The sequence below is a fragment of the Cannabis sativa genome, chromosome 5 (genome assembly GCF_029168945.1).
Source record: "Cannabis sativa cultivar Pink pepper isolate KNU-18-1 chromosome 5, ASM2916894v1, whole genome shotgun sequence".
Classification (NCBI taxonomy): Eukaryota; Viridiplantae; Streptophyta; class Magnoliopsida; order Rosales; family Cannabaceae; genus Cannabis; species Cannabis sativa.
The window spans coordinates 7,918,945-7,945,411 of record NC_083605.1 but is presented as its reverse complement, the minus strand read 5'-3'; the positions used below and the strand labels follow the sequence as shown (position 1 = coordinate 7,945,411).

General features: G+C 35.7%; 2 protein-coding genes across 3 annotated transcripts; both read left to right on the top strand.

The window, feature by feature from the left end:
- Nucleotides 1–131: 131 nt before the first annotated feature.
- Nucleotides 132–14,044, top strand: LOC115720300 (uncharacterized). The gene is made up of 6 exons (XM_061116184.1): nucleotides 132–289; nucleotides 372–1,440; nucleotides 11,425–12,267; nucleotides 12,345–12,611; nucleotides 12,718–13,371; nucleotides 13,467–14,044. The coding sequence occupies exons 1-6, from the start codon at nucleotides 132–134 to the stop codon at nucleotides 13,986–13,988; spliced, it is 3,513 nt and encodes a 1,170-aa protein (XP_060972167.1). The 3' UTR covers nucleotides 13,989–14,044.
- Nucleotides 7,748–26,102, top strand: LOC133037789 (uncharacterized). Of its 2 annotated transcripts, XM_061115346.1 has the most exons (15): nucleotides 7,748–8,340; nucleotides 8,405–8,722; nucleotides 8,833–8,874; nucleotides 9,276–9,323; nucleotides 22,686–22,969; nucleotides 23,056–23,274; nucleotides 23,353–23,445; nucleotides 23,529–23,639; nucleotides 23,730–23,842; nucleotides 23,920–24,451; nucleotides 24,714–25,021; nucleotides 25,102–25,290; nucleotides 25,392–25,493; nucleotides 25,573–25,747; nucleotides 25,847–26,102. In XM_061115346.1, the coding sequence occupies exons 10-15, from the start codon at nucleotides 24,281–24,283 to the stop codon at nucleotides 25,943–25,945; spliced, it is 1,044 nt and encodes a 347-aa protein (XP_060971329.1). In that variant the 5' UTR covers nucleotides 7,748–8,340; nucleotides 8,405–8,722; nucleotides 8,833–8,874; nucleotides 9,276–9,323; nucleotides 22,686–22,969; nucleotides 23,056–23,274; nucleotides 23,353–23,445; nucleotides 23,529–23,639; nucleotides 23,730–23,842; nucleotides 23,920–24,280; the 3' UTR covers nucleotides 25,946–26,102. The 2 variants fall into 2 exon arrangements, with proteins under 2 accessions (XP_060971329.1, XP_060971328.1); XM_061115345.1 differs by having other exon boundaries at nucleotides 7,748–8,722.
- Nucleotides 26,103–26,467: the final 365 nt, after the last annotated feature.

Below are 26,467 nucleotides of genomic sequence, written 5' to 3'. Positions count from 1 at the left end.
CCACATATGCTATGAGTGTTTTCCTCCTTCCACTTGGTACATGTAATGAAATTGAAAAACTTATGGCCCAATTTTGATGGAAGTCATCTTCTAGTAAAGGGAAAGGTATTATTTGGAGGTCTTGGGATCATATGGCTGCTCATAAATACGATGGTGGCATGGGTTTTCGGCACTTGCATGATTTCAACATTGCCATGCACGCTAAACAAGGTTGGCGTCTACTTTACAATCCAGATACTCTTGTTGGAAAAGTCTATAAATCTAGATACTTTCCCCACTCTGATTTCTTGTCAGCAGAGCTAGGAAGTTAGACCAAGCTTTGTCTGGAGAGATATTTGGACTACCCAATCTCTACTCTGTTCGGGTGTCAGAAGAATAATCGGATCAGGGGACACAGTAAGCATACTAAACCACCCGTGGCTACCTATACATGATAACCCATATGTTTCAACAATACACCCTGATTTAATGAACCAACATGTTAGCTCCCTTTTTCATGTGCATAACCGCTCTTGGGACTATGACCTTGTACGAGATATGTTCAATAATCGAGATGCTGATATTATTTTGGGCATCCCACTAAGCTCAAATGTCTCCATTGATACATGGTCTCAGGAGGGGGAAAGAACGGGCGAGTTCTTGGTCAAAAGTGCATATAACATGCTCCAACAACAAAAGTGCACCGAAGAGATGGTTGCAAACTTAGACTTCTGGTGGCAACTATGGCAATTGAAGGTTCCCCCGAAAGTCAAAAACTTTTTGTGGAGAGCCATTATAGGTACATTACCAACTTGTGTCCAACTAGTGATCAAGCATGTTGATATTTCAATCACTTGCCCCGTTTGTAATCTACAACCTGAAACCATCAGCCATGCCCTCATCTCTTGCTCGTTTGCATTTGATTGCTCGAGCCAATGTGCAACTCCAGTAGTTTTTGATCCTGGCGGTTCTTTCGGCAATTGGTTGGAGGCCATCTTTAAGCAAGCTGAAGCTGATATGATTTGTCTTATGGCCATGTATGGCTGGGCAATCTGGAAAGCTAGGAACAAGGTTGTTTGGAAAAAGAAACACTCCTCTGTTAATGACGTGCTTACTTCTGCACAAGTAGCTCTAGATCAATGGAATAAAGCTCTGGATAAAATTTCGTTGTCATCAATCTGTTTGGAAAGCATCGGTGATGGCGCTGAGTCATGGACTCGACCCGCAGAAAACACAATCAAGATTAATGTAGATGCAGCACTCTTTGATAGCGACAATAAGTATGGTTTTAAAATTGTTGCCCGAAACCATCTTGGTCACCTTGTTGCAGCACGGGTCGATTGCCATGGCGGAAGATATGCAGCTGACGTCATTAAAGTCATGGGGATTAAAGAAGCACTCAGTTGGGTAAAGACCAATAATTGGCAACATGTTCAAATTGAGACGGACAGTCTTGTTTCAGTACAAGCTATTCGAAGCAACTAAGCAATGAGGTCCACTTTCGGCCTTTTAATCAAAGACTGCCAACTTTTGTTATCTATCCTCTTAAATATTAATTTAATTTTCATTAGACGATCAATAAATCGAGTAGCACATTATGTTGCTAGACATTCTCGGTATCAATCTGATTGTAGCATTTTTGATATTTTTATTTCTGATGAACTTTTACATTTTTTGTATTCAGAATGCTAAATGATTTAATGAAGTTGATATTCCATCTAAAAAAAAAAGAGTAAGTATAATATCAAGATAAAACAATAGCTACGGCAATAAAATTATTCTATATATCTTTATATTTCAGGTGGCAAAATAGTCAATTTGAAGAGATATTTGTAGTGAGACGTGATTGGAAGTAGTTGAAATGAATAATAATAATAATAATAATAATAATAATAATAATAATAATAATAATATGGTCCTATTATTAGTTCACGAGCCCACTGTTGGGGTTGGATGTCGGTCTCTCACACATTCTCATATTTAAGTTTTTGTCAAGTAGCCTTTTGGATGCATTACCAAGCTTTATTGGCATTCAGTTCACTCAAATAGCTGTACGTTCGTAGCTCACTAGTCACTAGCTCTGCATGTATATACATATATAACAAAGCTTCTTAATCATTTCCTACCGAGATAATAATAATAATAATATTAATAATAATTTATAACGAAGATGATATTTGTCGACGAACTACATATATACTTAAAGAAACAACATTTTTTTTTATTACTTTCTCAAAGCCGGTGAGTATAGGACCCACCTGGGTTGCCCATGTGTCTTTCTCACTCCCGAATCCTCATCACATGGCCGACAATTCCTCACTCACTCTATTTTATTTCTCTTCTTAAACACACCATCGGCAACACCAGACCACCCCTTTATATGAGCATTTTCATGTGACATATATAGGTGTCGCCTGTGTTAGAAAATAGATCTAAAATATGATGTTAACTCATGTTAAATTATTCACGTTAGGGCTAAACATCGGGAGGGTTTACTGGGTTTTGGGTTCGCGGGTTTCAGGTTAAAAAAATAAAATCGAACACGGATCCGAATAGGGCACGGGTTGGCGGGTAAGGGGTTGGCCGGGTTGACCGAGTTGGCAGGTTGACCCGGTCAACTCGGTCAACTCTTTAAAAAAAATTAATTTTTTATTCAAAACTAATAAAAATAACAATAAATTAAAATAAAATTAATATATATTATTAAAATTATTATATATTTCTGAATATAAATTATTTTATATAATATATATAAATTTTTAATAAAAAAATATATTTAATAGAAAATAAATTTATAAAAAATAAAAAAAGAAAAATCTGAGAGTTTAAATTTTAAAAAAATTCTAGAATTTTTATTTTTTAATTAATAATTTAATATATATAAACTGTAATAAAAAAAACTAAATATACATATAATATATTTAAATTGAGGGTTAGCGGGCGGGTTGGCGGGTTCAACCCAAAATCCAGTGCTCCTAAAAACTCAACCTGCGAACCCGCCCCAAGGGTACGAGGTTGAACCCGACCCGCCCAAACATTTTTTTTAACAAAAAATTGCGGGTTCACCAGTTCGGGTTCGGGTCGAACCCGCTCGAAATGTTCAGTCCTAAATTTCATGTTACTCTATCAATCAATAAGATGGAAGATATTTTTAATTTTATGTTATTAGATATGAGATGAGATGATAAGTATATAGTCTTTCATAGACTAATCTTTCTCTGTGAGTTCTCATTCAATTGATGAGGTTGGAGGAGAAGAGTTGTTGAGATTAGCCTTGGGGACTAAACTTTTACGTTAGTATTTATATAGCAAACTAATTAGAGTGTTATAAATCTTAATTATGTTTACTATTAGATATTACACATTACAAAGCCCATACCAAATAAGATGTTTATTGTGTTCATCATTTAATTAGATCACTTATTTAGTCTAATTTAGAATATTAACTCAAATAAATTGTCTTAATATGTAAGCTAGCCCACATATTGGATTATAAAAAATAACTCAACAATCCCCCACTTAGGCTACAAATTATTTCTAATGAAAATTACATTGGATAACCTTATGTGCGCACAAACTTGCTAATTATTCTCAAAACATCTTCTGTAGACAATCAGATCCATCTCATATACCAATACGAGGCCAAAGCGGCCTTCGTTACTTTATCGTAACTGGACCTATCAATGATCACCATATCAAATATATTTAATAACATAGATCAAATATGAATATGTACTTGGAAATTACATGCAATGTGATCTTAATCATGTTTTTTCCCAATTGATCCTTTATTCCTTAGTGTGATCAACAATCCTTAGTCTTTCAAACTTTATGTCAGACCACAATGAAAGATAACACATTCAAAGCAATAAAATATAATAATAAAACTATCAATTTTATTATGTAGAAAACTAAAACTACTTAAAGTAGTGTAATAGTGTCAATCAACAAAGTAACTACTATTGAAAATAAACTCTCACTAAACAATACACATCATCAAATAAAATAACACCCATGTAACCAATATACTCATGAAAGACCTTAAATGTCAAAACTTTAGTTAGTGGGTGTACTAGCAATGAGTTTGTTCCTATATACTCAATATACACTATCTTTACTTTGAACTATATCTTGAACAAATATAAACTTCATGTTTATGTGTTTAGACTTTGCTAAGCTTCTATTGATATCTAAATATAGAACTGCTCATACATTGTCACAATATACCTTTAGCGGTCTTTCAATTCCTTACACAACCGGCAACCAAGTGATACAATTTTACAGTCATGTTGCATTATTGGTTGTCCCATAACAAGTTATGAATTCTGTTGCCATGATAGGATGAGTTATGAGTGTCTGCGTAGCACTTTTGCATGATATAGCTCTTTAGACAACAAGTAGACATAGTCAGAAGTGGATCTTTTATTTTATTGGCAATCCATAACATCATAGTCAGAATACCTGATTATCTCCAAATTTTTAGACTTTTGACAAGAGAGCATATAATCATTTGTTTTTCATAAATACCTCATGATCCATTTGGTTGCCTTCCAATGATCCATACCAGGGTCACCTAAGTATCTATCCAGCATAGTCACTATACGTCGAAACTAGATGTGTACATACGTGAGCATACATAAGACTTCCAATAGTCGAAGTATAAGGAATTTTCTTGCATCTTCATTCTTTAAATTTCATTATTGGGGCAATCTTTGAGACTAAACTTGTCTCATTTTTCCATAAGAGTCAGGTTAATTTACTCTAACTGAGCTTGTGACATACACAACGGTCAACAACATTGACTTTAAATTCATATGAGACAATGCTGTAATGATGAAATTGTGATACTATTAACGGGAAACTTTCTTAAGACCATAGATAGATCTTGAGTTTACATTCATAGAATTTGGATCGCTTGACACAAAATTTTCCAGTTGCATTATATATAGTTTTCTCTATGTCACCAATGAGAAAAATTGTCTTAATATCCATCAGTGTAACTCTAAGTCAAGATGACCTAAACGTGACTTAATTTTTTTCATAGAATCTTTTGATTACACTGGAGAGAAAGTTTTTTTTATATATAATCTGTTGGAAATTATTTTACCAGGATCTTAGATCTACTCACAAGTATGTTGATTAACACCCTAAATATGAACTTTCTAAAACGATAAATAAACACATATAAAGTTAAGGAAACCTTACATTGGGTGCAGCGGAACTAAATGACTGCTTCCGTTCAGATCTCTAACCATTGTATCCTTTCTGTCGCAGAATATTATCAAGATCTGAACCTGGATCTCTTTCTCTGAATCTTTGATGCTGAAACTCCTTTTGCTAAAAATCTTTCTTCACGATCTTCCTCACTATGATTGAGGTATTGCTTGCTGTGTGTGGGCACTACTCTAATCACTAAGGGGTTTCGAAATACTAAGAAAGAAGAGAGAGAGAGAGAGTGGCGGCCAAAGGTAGAGAGAGAGGCTCAGGTTTTTCTGAATGAAAAGTGTAATTTTCCTGAAGCCTTCACTACCTATTTATAGCATTCCACTAGGGTTAGGTTTGAATTATTTGGCATTAAAATAATGAAAATATCAGAGGTAAAACCCTATAAAAGTGGCCGGCCATGGCTTATTGGATTCGGGCCTCACTTTTTGCAATTTTGCAGTTTTATCACTTTTGTATCTGATTTTCTCAAAAACGCCAATTTTCTAATTCAACCATTTAAATGCCAATTCTAACTATTTAATAACTATAAATAATTATTAAATAATATTGTCAATTATCATATTTATTAATTGAACCATACAGAGTATCATAATTAACAAATATGCCCCTAATAACTCTTTCCTTACAATTTCGCCCTTACTTAGTGAAAAATTTACAAATAGACATAGTCTAATTTGAGAATTATAATCGATTAATCAAAACCAATTACATGAGTCTTACAAGCAATATTATCTCAACTAGTGTGGGGACCATGGGTCTATATAACCGAGCTTCCAATCAGTAGATCAAGAATTTATCACTAAAATTTACTAACTTATTAATTCTTCGTTGAATCCACGCATAGAACTTAGAATTGCACTCTCAGTATATAGAATGCTCTATATGTTCCACCATATAGACACATCATTAGTTATCCATTGTTATAATCCTAATTTGATCAATGATCCTCTATATGAATTATCCTTAAAACACTTGACCCCGTATAAAGGATATTTCAGCTTATGTGAAATGAGTACTCCACCATTTATGTTCGTTTGGTCAAGCTCGAAGGAGATCATCCTTTGCTTACTATTCGCCAGATAGAAGCTATAGATTCCATGTTTATGTTAACGCTCCCACTCAATTGCACTACCGTGTTCCCAAAATGTACGTATCACCCTGACCTAAAAGTATGCTTAACTAACAAATCAAAGAACACGAATAACCTTTCAAGATTGAGCCTAATCATAACAGGATTAAGAACATTTGATCTAGGATCAACTAGGCGATATTGACTTGAATAGATTTTACGGTAAGTTTAATAAATCTAAGTCAAAGTTCAATATCGGTCCCTTCCGATGCGTACTCCATGCATCCAACCTGAGCTTTACTTTAACCAATGTTCTGGAAAGAACATAGCATTTCTCCAAATGCAAGTAAACTCTTGTTGTAGATTATCATATCAGTAAAACCCTGTGTCTGATAAATCTAGGAAACTTTATTCACATAGTCATGTTTACTTTCCAAAGTGATGACAACACAATAAACAGGATCAAGTATGTGAAAAGGGTTTAAGATGAATTTATAAATCAAATAGACAAGCAATTGATTACGTGAACCAAAACATACACAAATGAATGAAAAATACTTCTGTTTCATTATTGATGTTAAATAAAATAGATTACATTGAAATGGAGTTTTATTTAGGGCATAAAACCCAACAAACTCCCACTTGCACTAATATAAAACTAATTAGTACATATCAATTAATCCTAAATTTTGACGGTGCTTTTTAAATGCTGTCACGGCCAAGACTTTGGTAAATGGATCAGCTAGGTTGTCCTCTGTGTCAACTTTCTCAACTAGTACATCCCCTCTTGCCACGTATTCTCTGATAATGTGATACTTCCTTTCAATGTGTTTGCTTCTCTTGTGGCTTCGAGGTTCTTTACTGTTTGCTATTGCTCCATTGTTATCACAAAGTAGGACCAGAGGCTTTTCCATTCCAGGAACGACACCTATACTGGTGAAGAACTTTCTTAGCCAGACAAGTTCTTTAGCAGCTTCTACGTGCCTATGTATTCAGCTTCCATAGTCGAGTCTGATATCGCAGTTTGTTTTGCACTTCTCCAAACCACTGCTCCACCCCGAAGAGTAAACACCATCCCAGATGTAGATTTCCTGTCTTCAAGACTTGCCTGGAAATCTGAATCAGTGTAGCCTATGGGATTTGAAGCACCACCCTTGTAGACTAACACAAGATTCCTTGTACGCTTTAACTATTTCAGAATATACTTAACTGCATTCCAATGTTCATGTCCTGGATTAGACTGATACCTGCTCACGATTCCAACTGCATAACAGATGTCAGGTCTAGTGCATAACATTGCATACATTAGACTTCCAACTGCAGAGGCATAGGGAATTTTCGCCATGTCCTCTATCTCTTGAGGATCAGTCGGAGACTGTTCCTTAGATAGACGAATACCATATCTAGAAGGCATGTTTGCCCCATTGGTGTTGTTAATGGAGAATCTCTCTAAGACTTTTTCTATGTAGGTTGTTTGAGAGAGAGCAAGAGATCTGTTCTTCCGGTTTCTGATAATCTGAATACCAAGAACATAGGCTGCTTCACCCAAATCTTTCATATCGAATTGAGTGTTGAGCCATTCCTTGATGTGAGTCATTTTCTTGACATTGTTTCCAATGATCAAAATGTCATCAACATAAAGGACCAGGAATACTACTACTTGGTCTTCCTTGAGTTGGTAAACACAAGGTTCATCTTCATTCTGAAGAAAGCCGTAGGTCTTGATAATTTCATCAAACCTTTTGTTCCATGAGCGAGAAGCTTGCTTAAGTCCATAGATAGACCTATTTAATTTGTAAACTTTCTTTTCCTGCCCAGGAAGAACATAACCTCACTACTACAATGTTAGCCTTTAGAGGCAGTTTTTTCAACCCCATTTATAAAAAGGGAAGCTAAAGGGTGTGAAAATACCCGCTATGTTCGAAATTGACATTTAGAGGCAGTTTTTTGATAAAAACCGTAGGTATAAAATTGCATTATACCATTTAGAGGCGGATGGAAATTAATTTTTTTTTTTCTGAACTACCCTATGCCGTCGGTTCCTGCATAGGAACCGACGGCATAGGGTACAGGATATCCTGACACGTGTACCCTATGCCGTCGGTCCCTATGAAGGAACCGACGCCATAGGGTCGACCTCTGTATATACCCTATGGCTTCGTCTTCCTCCTTCATTTCACTCAACACCCACCAAAAACCAGAGAGAAAAACACCAGCCCAAACCCTTGCCGACCCACCTTCTCCCCACCCTAGCTCCCCCATTTCTCAACCATTTGAGCCCATTTTTTTTTAAAAATCCTCCATTTTCGATACTTAATAACATACACCTAAAAAGTTTTGATTTTTTACCCTCTTTGAGTGTCATCCGAACCCAAATAGTAAAGTTTGGGTGTGAAATCCGGCCACCCATTTTTCTTGAGAAATCTTTGAATCTCAACCTCGTTTAAGGTATAAATATTGTTTCTATTCTTATTGTATTATGTATATTGTTTTATTTTTAAATTATTATTTGAGTTTTTTTATTTTATTAGTAATATTATTGTGTTTTATGTGTATAGTGCCGGAATTTTTTACGGTGGTCGTCGGATTGCGGTTATTAGGTAATAATTTATACCTCAATGTATAATATATATATATGTATTTGTATATTTTATTGAATATTTGTATATAATGTATGTATATATTGTGTGTGTATATAGTGTGTGTATATTTTTTTATGGAAATAAATTTTGTAATTGTATTTTATATATTTTTTGTAATATATATTTATTGTGAATAAAATGACATTGGGGGGATTTCTTTAGTTTAGAAATAAAAATTTTAAAATTGAATTAGTGTGTGATATAATTTTATTTTTTTGAGATAATAGTGTGAGATATAATTGATTATATATATGTATGTATAATTTAGTAACTAAGTAACTTGTTACAATTTTTTATAACTAGTTATAAGTTATGAAATAATTAATTTTGTAATTTCGTTGTATTTCTTTATATTATAGGGGTTCGGCATAATTTTGTGTGTAGCGTATTTGGGCTTGCAATTATAGGTATATACTTTAACTAACTTTTTCTTATTATATAAGGGAAATTTGAATTAATATACTTACTAATACCTATAATTTTTTTCCTAAATCCAAAGTTATTAAAATTGGTTATGTATGACTACTTTTCTAATTTTCCTAAACTACCCCCCTCATTTGAATCAGCCTCTCTCTTCCTCTCTCTTCGTCTCTCAGCCGAACCCCCTCTCTCAAAAACCCAGCCAGCCGAACCATCACTCAACGAACCAACCCTCAACCCCGACCATGAGCCCGAGCATTCCTTCGTCGAACTGAACCCCGGCCGAACGCTCAACCCCGACCAACTCTGAACCCCGGCCGAACGCTCAACGCCGACCATGTCAAAGGTATGTGGTTTTTTTTTGGTTTTTTTTAGAAAGGGTTTAAAGATATATTTTGTTTGGGATTGTTTGTGAAATATTATTGGTTAGATTTAAAAATTTTGTTGTGATAATGGTTATCGGATCCGTGAAAATGGACTGAAAATGGTTAAAATGGTGAAAATGGATTTGGGGAAGATGATCGGACCGATGTTCGGTCCGATGGTCCGATTATGGCCCGATGGGTCAATTGGCTCGGGTCCGATGGGTAGATTATAGGGGTCCGATGGCTGGGGTGGGGTGTGTTAGAGGACAGATTGGACCGATGGGTCCGATTGTCCTTTGGCTCGGGTCCGATGGGTCAATTATAGGGGGGGTCCGATTGCTGGGTGGGGAGTGTGTTACACAGAGAGGACCGATGGGTCCGATTGGACCGATGGGTCCGATTGGTACCCTATCGGGCATATCGGACCCATCGGACCCGATTGTTCTTTTTTTTTTTTTCTTAATATTAATGATTTAGTTATTTTGTTATGTATTATTTTATTTGTATTGATTTTTTAAGTATTGTTTAATTAATTATTGTGTTATTATTAATAATTAATTATTGTATTTTGTTTTATTATTAATTAATTATTGTATTATTTTTTATTTTTTTATTGATTATTGTTTTTTATTAATTAATGTTTTATTATTAATTATTAATTATTGTATTAATTTGTATTGTTTTATTAATAATTATTTTTGTACTAATTATTAATTATTAATTTTTATTATTTATTAATTATTGTTTTATTATTAATTATTAATTTTTGTATTAATTTTTATTGTCTTATTAATTTTTTATTATTTATTGATTATTGTTTTATTATTAATGATTAATTATTGTATTATTTTTTATTGTTTTATTATTTATTAATTTTTTACTAATTTGTAGTTATTAATTATTAATTTTTGTTAATTATTAATTAATGTTTATTATTAATTATTAACTATTGTATTAATTTGTATTGTTTTATTAATTATTATTTTTTTACTAATTATTAATTATTAATTTGTATTATTTATTAATTATTGTTTTATTATTAATTATTAATTTTTGTATTAATTTTTATTGTCTTATTAATTTTTTATTATTTATTGATTATTGTTTTATTATTAATTATTAATTATTGTATTAATTTGTATTGTTTTATTAATTATTATTTTTTAATAACTATTAATTATTAATTATTAATTATTGTTTTAGTATTAATTATTAACTTTTGTATTAATTTTTATTGTCTTTTTAATTTTATTATTTATTGATTATTGTTTTATTAGTAATGATTAATTATTGTATTATTTTTTATTGTTTTATTAATTATTAATTATTGTTATATTATTTTTTTTATTGTTTTATTAATTATTGTTTTTTTATTAATTATTGTTTTTTTATTAATTATTGTTTTATTATTAATTGTTGTATTATTTTTTTATTATTTTACTAATTTGTAATTATTGTTTTATTTTTTATTGTTTTATTTATAATTAATTATTGTTTAATTAATTATTAATTATGGTTTTTTCTTTTATTGTTTTATTACTTATGAATTATTGTTTTAGTATAAATTATTGATTATTTTTTTTTAATTTTTATTGTTTTATTAATTATTATTTAATTATTAATTATTAATTATGAATTATTGTTTTATTTTTTATTGTTTTATTCATTATTGGTTATGTTTTATTATTAATTATTAATTATCGTTGTTGGTTTTTTTTTTCAGGGAACTGCACATCTTATAATTCCAGTGTCGGACCATTACACTGGCCGTGTTACATGGGGCGCGAAGATTAAGGCTAAATTTGAAGAATTCAACCTATTGGACAGGGTGAGGGAATCCCCTTTCAAACAGTTTTTCGAGAGAGCGCCCATACAATTTTCTGGAGCATTTTTTCATCAGTTGATGCTTCACAAAATAAAATCTGACAAGCCGGACGAGGTGCATTTCTACTTGGGAAGGAGGAGATGTAGATTTGGGAGGGTGGAGTTCGGCTTGGTCACCGGGTTAAACTTATTGCCCGGCCCTACTGAGGAAGACATCAAACAAAATGGAAGCTCTGACCGGTTGATTCAGGAATATTTCAACGGTAGTGCTTCGATCACCTTCGGCCAACTGCGCAGAGTTTTTGAGAGCTGCACAGAAGCTGATGATGTCTACAAGTTGGGGATGGCCTTGTTTGTTATAGGCGTCCTCACTGGTAAGGAGGAGAAGAATGTCGTTCCTCCTTTTGTGATAAGAATGGTTGATAACCTTCCATTCTTCTACGAGTATCCCTGGGGAAAGATTTCTTACACCAAGCTGATGGAAACTTGTAACAAGGATTACTTGGATGTGAAGAATAAGATGTTGAAAAAGATTGAGAAGGGAGTAACTCAGAAGGAGGCAAAATACTCAGCCTACGGCTATGCTGCAGCGTTGCAGTATTGGGCATACGAGGCCATATTACAGCTGGGCAACGAGTATGCAGTGAGGAGGTCGCATGGCTTTCCGAGAATGGTCAACTGGGAGAGTAAGCTGAACACTACACTCGGGAAGGATGAAGTGACCAGATTATTTGCTAAAAATGTAAGTTTGTTACGCTTTATTTTTGAATTCATGTTAATTTCCATATATTATATTAATATATTTGTTATATTTTTCAGTTGACAGTGTACTCCGTGTTATGTCCTCGGCCGAACGAGATTAAGTTTGTGAGTTACATAACCGGGGGTCAGCCTCCGTTATTTGTTGACTTGGAGGAACTTGTGTTGGGTGAGGATGGGCAACCAACACAGGATGCTTTGCGAAGCCAGGCCGAAAAGCTTGCCTCCACATTGGAAGAACGAGCGGAGGCAGCCCGAATATTTAAAGACTCTACACCACCTCCACCGTCTCCTCCACATGCACCGCCTGCAGCCTGCATGGGTCCGGTGTTGACCCATCTCCGGCCTTTAGTTCCCGATGGGTCCGGTGTTGACCCATCCGCGGCCTTCGATTCACGATGGGTCTGGTGTTGACCCACTTCCAGCATCACAGGATCCTCCTATTCCCCCGACAGCTTCTATTCCCAGCACCTCGGAGGCTCACGATCCAGTATACCCTGCCATTTTGGCAAGGTTGGAGACTGTGGAGAGGGGGCAGGCCGCTCTGCTAAGAGGACAAACAGCGATTATGGATCAGTTGAAGACCATAATGACGCTCCTGCAAGATCTTGGAAGGCCGGCAGCAGATTCACAGCCACAGCCACAGCCACAGCCACAGCCACAGCCACAACCGGAAGAGGAGGCTCGGACACCGGAAGATGACTTCATTCTCCCAAATGATTACCAACCGGATGATGATGACATGTTCTGTAAACCTGAGAAGACGAATATCACCAGCATCGGGGATACTCAGGATTCTGAGGTGCAGGTGTTAGAGACAGCTCCAGAAGTCATGGATAACCGGAGGAAGAGACGGCGGCCTAGGTGGTTCGCTGAGTACACTGAAATGAAGAAGAAGGCTAGGGCTACTTCGACACTCGTGAATGCGGACCCACTTAGAGTGGTTGATCGGAAGCTGCTCAAGACTTTTCACAATTGGGTACTCGGCCAGATTGGGAACAATTACCCGAGAGAGTGCTTCACCGGTCGATACCCTTCGTCTTGGTTCCTCGAACTGCATACTCCGAAATTTTGGCTTGGGAACGATGTAAGTTTTTAAGACTTTTTTACTGCTTTTGCTTTTAAAGACTTTATCTAACTCTTTTTTATTTAACTCTGACATATTTAATTTTCATGTTTTAGCATTTGGATGCGGCATTCCATTTGATGAGGAGGCGGCAACACTTTTATCCCGAGTCCTACCCGAATAGATGTGTCATAATGCCGTGTATTTTCCCAGCAGGAGTTATTGCTCGGTGGGAAGCTGCGGGTGATGACCAGGCTAACTATCAGTGGGACGAGAGCATATTAGATTTGATTCGAGGGGATGAAAGTCAATTCTTGGCCAGTTGGAAGAACAAGGAGAGAATATATATGGCCCTCTACTTCGATGGAGCAAAGCATTGGGTGGCATTAGAGATAGATCTGGATCATTGGTTGTTGAACATATTTGACTCCAGCCTCGGATCGATTTCCCCGAACGAATTGAACCGTCACCTGGCAATGTGGGAAAAATTACTACCAAATTTGTTGCTGCAGGCTGGCCTATTCGAGAGTCATGACATGATCCTCTTACCTCAACTTACCGCCTCAGAGAGCCAGGTCAGAAATTTCACTTCAAAAGTCATGGATCGGGCCGTTGTTCCACAGACAAAGACAAGGTAACTTAATTACAATTGATTTTTTTGTTATTTAACTTGAATTTAATTTGCATACATTTAGTCATTTACTTTTTATTGTCTCATACAAATGCAGAATCGGCGGGATGTACGTGATAGAGCACATCGAGCATAGTATGCTGGAGACTACGTTTGATAATGTGCACGATGAGAATATGAAGAAATTTAGAGAGCGGTGGTGTGTAGATTTGTTTTACCAGAATTTAGCATGAACAAATGTTTTTTTTTATTGGTATGTTTATGTTTTTTCAAGAGTTCATACAAATTTTACGCCTTTCTTTCGTGCAACAAATTATAATAATTATGTAAACATAAAATATCACAAATTCTAATGTTTAAAATAGTCCAACATTAATTCAATAACAATACATAATAGTCCAACCCATCACGATACAAATAAACTAAAATAACATTTTTAACCTCGGTAGTTGCAAGTGCTTCTGTTGTGCCCCTTGGCACCGCACATGCTACAATTTCGCGATTTGATAATCCTTTCACCGTTACAAGCAGTTCGGTTGTTCTTAATTCTTCCAGCCTTTTGCTTCTTGGGTCGCCCTACTGGTTGCTTCTCAACAGGCACTCCAACTCTCATCTTCTTGATGTCATCAGGCAATTCCCAATCATCCTTGTCACCAACTGGCATAATTGTTCCTTCATATGTCCTCCTCCAATATTCAGTTGTGTAATATGGCGAGCATAGTGTGTACGCGCTAATACTTCGCTCATGAGATGCAGCACATGCATGAGGACAAGGAAACTTCATGCACTGGAACAAGCCGCAAGTGCAAGTATGTTCCTGCAAGTCCATTACGCCACCGGTCATAACTGTTCCTCCAGGGTGAACCTGCAACGTGTAAGGCCCGCATGAGTCAACCTTCAAATACCGACCTTTTTCAAAATGCAATGTCAAGTCCTCCTCCATTTCTGGTGCTAGGGGTTTCGTCCACTTGTCAGCTTTTTCTTTTCGTGAAGCACACCACTTCTGGACTTTGGACCTCAGGAATGCTACAACAGCAGTGATCGGGAAGCCTCTTGCATCCTTAGTTGTGTTGTTGAAGCTCTCAGCCCAGTTGCTCGTCATTACATTGTAACGTACCCCTGGAAAGTACGACCGGACCCATTTTTCAAATCCGATTTCCTCAAGATATTTTGCAACCGCTGGATTCATGGCCCGAATGTTCTCAAATTCTCTGTGAAACTCTGATCTTGAATACGTGTATGCACACGTATAAATGTGATTCGTGAAGACGTCAGTCTTGAACTTGTGGTTGACGTTCATAATAATGTGGTGGTAGCATGCACCGTGGTGTGCATCAGGGAACACGATATCCAAAGCACGAACAATGCTTTGATGCCTATCCGAAACAAAAGCTAAGTTCTCAACATCACCAATCGTTTCTTTCAATTTTCCCATAAAATAGGTCCAGGAATTGTGGTTTTCACTGTCAACTATAGCAAAAGCTATCGGAAAGATATGACTCCCTGCATCCAAAGCCACTGCACACAACATTTGCCCACCATACCTAGTCTTCAAGAAAGACCCATCAACACATATAACAGGTCGACAAAACTTAAACCCCCGAATAGAAGGACCCAGAGAGAAGAAACAATACTTGAAGCGACCATCTTCTACCACAAAATCCGTGATGGTACCTGGATTCCGCAACTGTAGCATGTGCAAGTAACTAGGTAATAAAGAGTAAGAATCTTCAGGTGTACCCCGAGACAGGTGTATTGCCTTCTCTCTGCACCTCCATGCCTTTTCGTAACTCATTTGGATCCCGTAATCCTTGTGCATAATTTTTCTTATATCAGTGGGCAACTGATCCGAGCCGTCAGTTGTGAACTTATCCTTAATTAGATGGGCAACTATTACAGGTGATGCTTGACGGTTATCTTTTCCTCGAAGATCAAGGGAACATGTATGTACATTATGAAATGTACTCACCTCAAACATGTTAGAAAGTACGTTCTTCTTCGCTCTTAATCTCCACCCACAATCTGTATCCTTACATGTGACGTACCAAATATAAGTACCGGACTTCCTAACGTAGTAGTCAAACCCTTTCTTCATTGCATACAGGCCAACAACCATCTTTAAATGCTCTTTGTTTCTAAAAAACTTTCCCACATGTAACTCCCCGCCCGGTGTGCCACCCGTAGATATATAATGACTATGATCCTTGATGTCTTCTCTTGTATACATTTTCTCCTTGAATTTACCGTAACTTGTCAAAGAAGAAAATGGATCGCTCCATCCAGTCACATTGGTACCTCGAGCATCAGTAGGACCACTAATATCATTGGTCTCTCTACCATTATTAGGACCTGTACTGTCAGTAGTTCCTCTAGCATGATTGGTTTCGCCTGGACGACTACTACTAGTACCAGGTGTTTGGAAATTTTCTTTACGGGGCATTCTTTTCCGTGTCGGTGGCCTCGGTGGTATTTGGTACGATAGTGGAGTCAAGTTCAAAGGTACAGGAGCAGGGGCCTCTGTACCTTGGTCGTCTCTTACGCCATCATTGCCCTCAACATAACATTCAGGGTCTGGACCATTAAAAAAACCATCGATGAACGGCATTTGTGCTACAATATCAGCACTCGGCATCATATTATTTAATTCAGGTAATACATCTGCAACCAACACCTCTGGATTTGTTTCTGGACCAACAAAACTCCCAACCTCGCTACGATTATCCTTAACAAAACTTGGTGTGGGACTAGGATCGACGCAAACATTCTTCTTTAACAAAGTCACAAACAAAGGAGTAAATTCATCTGGCTTCTTTGCAAGTGTAGATAAAAAGTACCTTGTACGCTTATCATTTCCAATAACTTCAAGGCGATACTCAAAGCCTTTCTTGTACTTGTAATGTACTTCCAATTTCAAGTCATACTCCACTTTGTCGACATCCAGTTCTTCGTACAAAACATCAACCAAACCTGAGTAGCTTAGGTTTGGATCAATGTCAAATGTCAAATTGTCGCCCCGTTTATAAACCCAATCTCTACCATCAAACTCCCAAACACCATTATACATAACACACGCATTAACAGTTGAACCTATCACATATATTTAAAAAAACACAGTTATAATTTACAACAAAAATCTCACCGAAAAAAAATCTTTATTAATCATTAATAACAAAACAATAATAATTAATTGATAATAAAATAATAATTCATAATTCATAATAAAACAATAATTAATAATTCATAATAAAAAAAATTTAATAATTAAAAAATAATTATTAATTGATAATAAAATATAATTAATAATTATTACTCAAACCATAAAAAATAAACAATAATTAATAATAATTCATAATTTATAGTTAATAAAATAACTAAAAAAAAATAATTCTTAAAACATTAACTAAAATAATAATTAATAACTAATAATGATTAATAAAAAAATAACTAATAACACAAATAATAAATCAATATAAAATAAATTAATAATAATAAATAAAAAATAATAATAGATTAAAAAAATAAAAAAAAATCCCGTAGGGTCCGATTGGTCTGATTGGTCCGACCATCGGACCCCACAAGGATCGGACCATATATTAAAAAATTTTAAAAATAAAATAAAAAAATTCAAAAAAAAATTGGGTCTGATGGGTCCGATGGTCGGACCATCGGACCCCTATGGGGACCATCGGACCCGTGTTCCAAAAAATATAAAAAAAATAAGAAAAAAACATCGGACCCGAGGAGGGTCCGACCATCGGACCCAGTGATGGACCATCGGACCCATCGGGTCTTCACCCCTGTCAACAAATTTTTTCCCACATCGGGCCACCCATCGGGCCAGCATCGGGCCCCATCGGACCCGACGAAAAAAAATGCAGAAAAACAGCAAAATCCCAGTTTTCACATGCAGCAAATATTATAACAGAAAAAATAGCAAAATAACAACAACAATCCACAGATCAATCATCAAACACAACATTCTTAATTAAATATGACAACAACAAACAAGATTTAGAAAAAAAAAAAATTAATTACTTACCCATTGATGGAGCTTGTATGAGTTCTTGCTTCTAATGTGGTGGATTAGTGTGGTAGCTTGTAGTGTGGAAGGTTGTAGCTTTTAGTGATGAGTGAAGAGAAGAAAAAAGTTTTTGGTGGTTGTGGAAGCTTTCGGGTGGGGATTTTGTTTGTTGAATTGATGAGAAAAAGGTTGGAGTGGGTAGATGTAGGTGGGGAGGTATTATGGGAAAAATACAAAAAAGTGTCATATAAAATTAATTATGGATAGTATTAGTTTAGGGGAATAATTTATGGGTTATTTAAGCATGGAAATTCAAATTTCCCTTATATAATTAATTATCAATGCATGTTAGTTGAGTTTGAATATCTTAAATATTCATCCGTAGTGAAGTAGGTTCTGCGAATACATGTACTGCGGTCGGATGGGTGGATTAATTTTGTATTGTTTATCTGTTTTGTTTGTTATTTTAGGCACTTGTAAAATTTTTGGGAACGTCCAATTACAGCCGTTATGCTGCCGAAATTTCGGTAGAATTAGGATAAATCTTACTAAAACCATTCATAATATTTACATAATACAAATAAGTAGTTAATTATAACATAGTGATAAGAAGTTAAGTCACATAAAAAATAATAATATTCACATTTATGTAAACTTTTTAATTTTACCAACATTCTAATCAAGTAAACAACCTAATAACATGAACTAATCTAAAACGAAAATTTGAGTAATTTATAAATTAATATGAATAAATTGTGTGAGAAACTTAGTTAGTTATATTGTGTAATTAGTAACTAGCTATAATTAGTTACTAAATACATTAACAAAATAAACATATAAAATCCTTCTTTTTTTATTTTTTTTTTTCTTTCATTTGAGAGGTTCAATGTGGATTTTTATTTTTCAAAGAAAATAAAGAGCAAAAGTTAATTAAAAGGGGAAAATATTAGTTAATACCCTTATTGCTTTACCAAAAATTTTTCCCCTCAACTTTTTTTATTAAAAATATTTAACATTTTACCAACATTCTAATCAACAAAACAACCTAATAATATGAACTAATCTAAAACGAGAATTTGAGTAATTTATAAATTAATATGAATAAATTGTGAGAAACTTAGTTAGTTACATTGTGTAATTAGTAACTAGCTATAATTAGTTACTAAATACTGAATTTTTTTGGATAGGATTTTTGTTATGGATAAATCATGGATGCGTGAGGAGAGAGACACACTGCGATTTCAAGTAGGGTTCGATGCATTTTTAGAGTTTGCCTTAAAGAATTCTAAAAATCACGATCGTATTCATTGTCCGTGTGTAGATTGTTGTAATGTATCTAAAGGGAATATTACAATGATTAAGGACCATGTGTATTTACGAGGTTTCAATAGAAGTTATACTAATTGGTATTACCATGGCGAACATTTACCTAATGATCCATATCCATTAGGAAAGCGGAGGGTAGATGATATCGAGGGTAATGATTTCGATGATTATCCATTGCACTTGCTTAACGAAGCACAGGAGGAATTTCTTAATGATCCTGAGAAATTCGATAATTTTCTTAGTGATGCTGATAAACCTCTGATCGATGGTTGTTAAAAACTAAGATTACCAACAATGGTAAAGTTTTACAACATAAAAGCAGAAAATGGAGTGAGCGATAAATGTTTTACTCAATTTTTAGCTGCTTTTAAAGATATCTTACCATTTGCCAACTACTTCCCGGAATCTACTTATGAAGTGAAAAAAACGTTAAATTCTATAGGATTGAAGTATGAAAAAATTCATGCATGTCCGAACGATTGCATTTTATATCGTAAGGAATATGCAGACATGAATTATTGCCCGACTTGCGCGACTTGCGGTTTATCCCGCCATAAAGTAAACAAGAGTAAGGAGAATAGGAAACTTATCCCCCAAAAAGTGATGTGGTACATGCCTTTGATTCCGCGACTGAAACGATTATATCGTAGTGCAGAACATTCTGAAAATTTGATTTGGCATGAGACCAAGAGAGTGAAAGATGGAAAACTCAGACATCCTGCAGATTCCCAAGCTTGGAAAAAAGTAAACTACATAAATCCTGAATTCAAATCTGAACCAAGACACATTCGTCTCGGCCTGTCTGCGGATGGAGTAAATCCACATAGATCTCTAAGTAGTCGTCATAGTTCATGGCCTGTCTTCCTAGTTATGTACAATCTTCCTCCCTGGTAAGTGATGAAGAGGAAATTTAACATGCTTTCTTTAATGATATCAGGCCCGCAACAACCTGGACATAATATCGATGTATACTTGGAACCATTGATTGACGATTTAATAGAATTGTATGAGAACGGGGTTCAGGTCTATGATGGTTTTAAAAAAGAATTTTTTAATCTGAAAGTTGTGTTGTTGTGGACTGTTAGTGATTCCCCTGCTTATAGTAATTTATCAGGCTTAAGCACAAAAGGTTACGAAGGTTGTCCGATTTGTTGCACTAACACATCGGCTCGTCGCTTGGCAAATGGACACAAGATGTGTTATATGGGTCACAGACGGTACTTGCCTGCAAATCATCCTGATAGACGGAAGAAGAAAGCATTCGATGGTACTGAAGAGGGTGATATGGCTCCTTTGCCACTGTCTGGGGAACAAATTCTCCAACAAGTTCAACTTGTAGATTTTAAGTATGGAAAGACGCAAAAAAAATAAAAAAACTAATGGTTGTTTTCAAAGAAAGTCAATCTTCTTTCGTCTTCCATATTGGAAAAGTCTACTAGTTCGACATTGTTTGGATGTCATGCATATTGAAAAAAATGTGTGTGAGAGTATTATTGGTACCTTACTTGATATTCCCGGCAAAACTAAGGACGGTCTAAATAGTCGTTTAGATCTTGTTGAAATGGGTATACGACAATCTCTGGCACCTGAGAAGAAAGGTGAACGTTTATATTTGCCTCCTGCTTGTTTCACTTTGTCCAAAAAAGAGAAACAAACAGTTTGCAAATCACTTGCAAATATGAAAGTACCTGATGGTTACTCGTCTAACATCAAAAACTTGGTGAATGAGACTGAATTGAAACTAATGGGTCTGAAATCACATGATTGTCATGCGTTAATGCAACATCTACTTCCAATTGCCATTAGATCAGTCTTGCCAAAAAATGTTCGAGAGTGTTTGACACATGTTTGCATTTTCTTTAATAGGCTGTGCGGGAAGGAATTAGAATTGGATAAGTTAGATGCATTACATAAACATGTAGTCAAAACATTGTGCAACCTGGAAAAGTTTTTTCCGCCATCTTTTTTCGACATCATGATCCATTTAATGGTTCATCTAGTGAGAGAAGCAAGGCTGTGTGGGCCGGTGTGGGCGAGATGGATGTATCCATTTGAAAGAAATATGAAGGTACTTAAAAGTTATGTGCGTAACCACTATCGGCCAGAAGCATGTATGGTTGAGTGCTACATATCTGAAGAGGCTGTGGAATTTTGTTCAGAGTATATGGCAGGAGTTGAGGCAATAGGAATTAGCAAACCAAGAACTGACCCAGATGATGTTGATAGAGGATTAAGGGGGAAAGGGACAATGGTGACAGTGTCCAAGCTTGAACTAGATCAAGCTCAATTAGTCGTGATGAACAATAACGCAGAGGTTCAACCATATATAACGTAAGTACCTTTTGTTTGATTAACATTACTTAAGTCACGATGAACAATAACTTGATTTACCTTACTTGTTTTACAGTGACCATATGGAGCTGTTACAATCAATGGTTCCAAGAAATCAAAAAAATAAACAAAAATGGGTTGCAAACCAACATCGTCAAACTTTCATTGGGTGGTTAAGGAATACCATTATATCAAAGTCGAACGAACCGAATCATGGAGTATCTGATGTGTTGAGTCGTATTGCCCTTGGACCAACTTTTGCGGTTGCAAAGCATGAAGCGTACATTGTAAGGGGTAAACGTTTTCATACAAAGTCAAGAGATGATGCTCGAGAGGTTCAAAATAGTGGTATACGTATCGTCGCAGAAACTATGCACTTTGCAAGTGCAAAAGATAGAAACCCTGTTTTAGGTACTATGACATATTACGGGGTCATTGAAGAAATATGGGAGCTCAATTATTTTGCGTTCCGAATTCCACTTTTTAAATGTTCTTGGGATGACAACAACGTTGGAGTAAAAACTGACGAGCTTGGTTTTACTTTGGTTGATTTAAGTAAGAGAGGAAGCAAGAATGATCCATTAATCATGGCTAGCCAAGCAGCTCAAGTTTTTTACATTTCTGATCCGGCTAATGATAAATGGTCTATTGTTTTATCGACACCAGAGAGGAGGTTCTTAGAGACTGAAGAGGATGAGGAGAATGCTGACTTATGCTACAATGACTTCATTGTTGGACAACCAATTCATGAGTAACTTATGGGAATTGATCGTAACATTGAGGAAGACGACGCTGAATACATTAGAAATGATATCAATGAGGGAATATGGGTCAATTGTGATTCAGGCAAACATAAACAAAAAAAGAAAAGAAAACGTGTCTAATTGGTAACTTGATATATAGCTTACTTTATATTGTGGTTGTGAATGGTCCTGAATACTTAACAATTTGTTTATGCTTTTAATATTTCATATACACTACTTGTTATATATAGCTAACTTTAAAGTTTGTTTGTTAATGGTGTAGACATGGCGAACTCGGAATCAGGATCTGATTCGGGAGCAGAAAATGAGTGTCCAACCACAATACCTACACGAGGGCCGACGCAAATGAATGAAATATCCAAACTAATGGATCGGGGCAAAAGAGTGGCCCTCGAAGTTAATGATAAAGGTCAATACTGTGGAAAAAGCTATGCGAAGCTCGTATCCACTCTAGGAGTCAGATGTCGGCAGACAATAGGGTTGGCCTATAAAAACTGGAAAGAAGTCAACCCGACTCTGAAAAATAAAGTTTGAAAAGACATTCAGGTAAGCTATTATTTGTTAGAATTTTGATTTGTTTTTCTATTACTCCAAATGTTGACTCTAACCGTGTTTGTTTTCCTTCAAAATAGACGGGGTTCATTGTGCCGGACACCTTCAAACATGATTGTCTCATCCTAGCTGGGAAGTTAATGAAAGACTTCAAGAATAGGATGACAAAAGACATCATAATGCCCGCGTTGAAAGAGAATGATCTGGGACGACTGGCACAAGTCCCTGAAAAGCACCCCGAGATCGACGCTGCTGATTGGTGCAAATTTTTTGAAAGTCGACTAACTCCTGAATTTCTGGTACGCTGATTATATTAACACTAAGATAAACTCTTAAATACAAGTACATGTATCTAATGTATTTTTTTGGCATTGTAGGAATTGAGTAAGGTGCAACGTGAACGTTCCTCAAAAATTCAATCCAGACATCGAAGTGGTCGGAGTGGAATGGTGAACGTACGGGAAGCTGTGGTAAGTAATACTTAAAATTTAATGTGCTATAATGTGCTATACAATTTAATTGGTACTCATTTCATTGTTATAACGTTATGTAGAAAAAGGACCTCGAAGTTGCAGATCCCCCCCGCCACCGTGTTTGGATTAAATCTCGCACCTAGAGTAGAAAACTTGTCACTGATTACGACAAGGAAATTGCAGAGAAGATAGTAAGTATATATTAATCCTTAATTGAGTTCTACTCATGAGTTAGTGTATATAATTCATAAACTAATTGCTTGAATATATGCGTGCATTAGGCTCAATTAGAGGAGAAGCTTAGTCAGGGACAAATTCAAGTCCAGGGCCAAAACGATATCCTGACGCAGGCGCTCGGGACACCAGAGCATCCTGGACGTGTGAGGGCTGCTGGGTATGATATTACTTCAAATGTTATTTATTTAGTTACACAAATAAAATCGTTGCTAATTTGCATTTTATGATTTTTAGGTTCCTGACCAGGGCATCTCAACTGTTCGGCAGGAAGAAAAGGGAAGTGTCTGATGTTGTGGCTCGGGAAGCGAAGGAGATTGAAAAATTAAAAGCCGAAGTCCAATCCCTTAAGCAGCAGAGAAACGCTGCCGAACAAGAGGAAGAAGGAGAGGTGGCTGGTGAGGCGTATGTTCCACAACCATACGCTCCTCAGGATGAGGTACAACCACAAATTTATGCTGAGGAGTTTATTTCCCTCAACGACCAAGGTATCCTATACAATTTTGATGACCATGCGGCCCTTAATCAGCAAGTACATCTCTGCTCTGACAACATCGACAATATTGTGGCCCGAGCGTATCTGTACGAGCATGTGGGTATGATCAAAGTTCACTGCCAGGAGTACGATGATTCACATGCCCGGATTATGGTTTCGGAAATCCTGCAAGAGGACGCTGAAATCCCAGTCCCAATTGAAGAGTGCAGATATGTTAGGGACATATACCAGATGTTCCTTCCTTGGCCTAAACACTTAATTTTAACAACCGAGGTAACTTCTCAACTCAAATTAATTATTAATGATTAGTGGAGTTTGAATATCTTCAATATTCATCCGTAGTGAAGTAGGTACTGGGAATATATGTGCTGCGGTGGGATTGATGAACAAACTACTGTTATATATGTGTTATTTGTCGTTATACAGCCATGTTCAAAATTTTTGGGGTCATTCAATTACAACTGTTATGCTGCCGAAATTTCGGTAGAATTTGGATAAAATTTGATATATATATATTATGTTCTGTTTTGTTTAGGGTCCACTCGCTCAACCGCCCTCAAGACGTGATGCGTCAAAGGGGAAAGCTCCGATGCTTTCTCCACAAGGCCGTGGTGCACGGGAAGATGACTTGTTCACGGAAGAGAAGATGGCGTTGATCCCTAATTCGCTAAAATGGATGATTCATGAATTCCTGAGGCTCAAAGATAAACGTGATATAATCACAATTCCTATCCCCCGAGGATTCATTGCACCGCGTACCCAGATCACGTTATCTGGAGAGGATTTGCAGCAGGTTGCTACGTGTGACTACATCGGCAACCAGGGAATGTTGTTTGGAATGATGTATACTCTTCTTTAATCTAATTAACCTTATATCAAATTATAGTTAAATTATTATAAGACACTAACAATTTTTTTGGCAGGCACATATGGGAGAGCATCAACGGTCTGAGAAAATTTTTCAAGTTTTACGACCCAGAGCTTCTCATAGTGCATGGGATCAACGATGAAGAAAAGAGTCAGTCTTTTGACGATGCGGCAAGACGATTGGCTAATTGGTTATCATTAATGAACAACAACCACCAAATGTTCTTTATTCCTTGGAATATCGGGTAAACTTTATTAAATTCTTTAGTGCTAATTGTTCATTTCTATATTATGTCTTCAAATTATTTTTATACTATCTTACTTATATTCCAATATAATTTTCTAGGATGCATTGGACGCTAGTGGTGGTTACGCCAAGGAAAATTATCCATTTAAACCCTATAAGTGGCCGCCCAATTCCCGAAGTAATAGAACAAATGATCGGAAGGTAATAATTTAACGACTTCTTATGTAACGAATTTAAATTAACTAACGAATTGAAATGCTAATATAATTTTCCCAAACAGGGCATTCATGTATATAGGGAACGCACATGACTATCTTGGCCCGTTGCAAGGAATTAACCAAGCAAACTGTCCAAAACAACCTAAAAGCCAAGAATGCAGTTTTTATGTTTTGAAATATATCACTGACATCGTCGCACGTGCCAACCCCAGCCGTTACATACAAGATCAAAAAGCTGTAATTTTTAATTATTGATTATAGTATATAAATTCTATAATAACAAATATATAATATACATATACATAAACTAATATAAATTTTTAATTTTTTTAACAGTTTGGGGGTAAGAAGCAATACGATCCAAAAACAGAATTGTTACCACTACAGCGAAAGTGGATCGAACAATTGATGGCGGTGATTCACGGTGACGATTGAGGTTCAAAGGTCGAAGAAATTTTCTTCATTATGTAATTTTTATAGATTAACTTGTAGTTAGATTTATTAACTTATTAATATTTTTTAACTAATTTTACATTAGTGTTTGTGTAATATTTAATTACTTTTATGAAATCAAATTATGTTTTTACCCAAATTTAATTACTATTTAATTTAAAATGTAATTAATATATAATTAAATTAAATAAATATGTAATTTAAATTAAATAAAATAATATATAAATTAATAAATATATAATTAAAATTATATAATTAAATTAAAAAAAATAAAAAAAACTGAAATCTGCTAACTTTTGGCGTCGGTTGTTACGCCACATATGGCGTCAGTTATTGGCTAGGAACCGACGCCATATATACCCCTATGGCGTCGGTTCCTAGCTAATAACCGACGCCATAGGGGTACATATGGCGTCGGTTCATATTAATCCTTTAGCGTCGCCTGATCAGCGTCGGTAGCGAATTTCGCAAAAACCGACGCTGAAAGGGCTTAAAAACCGCCTC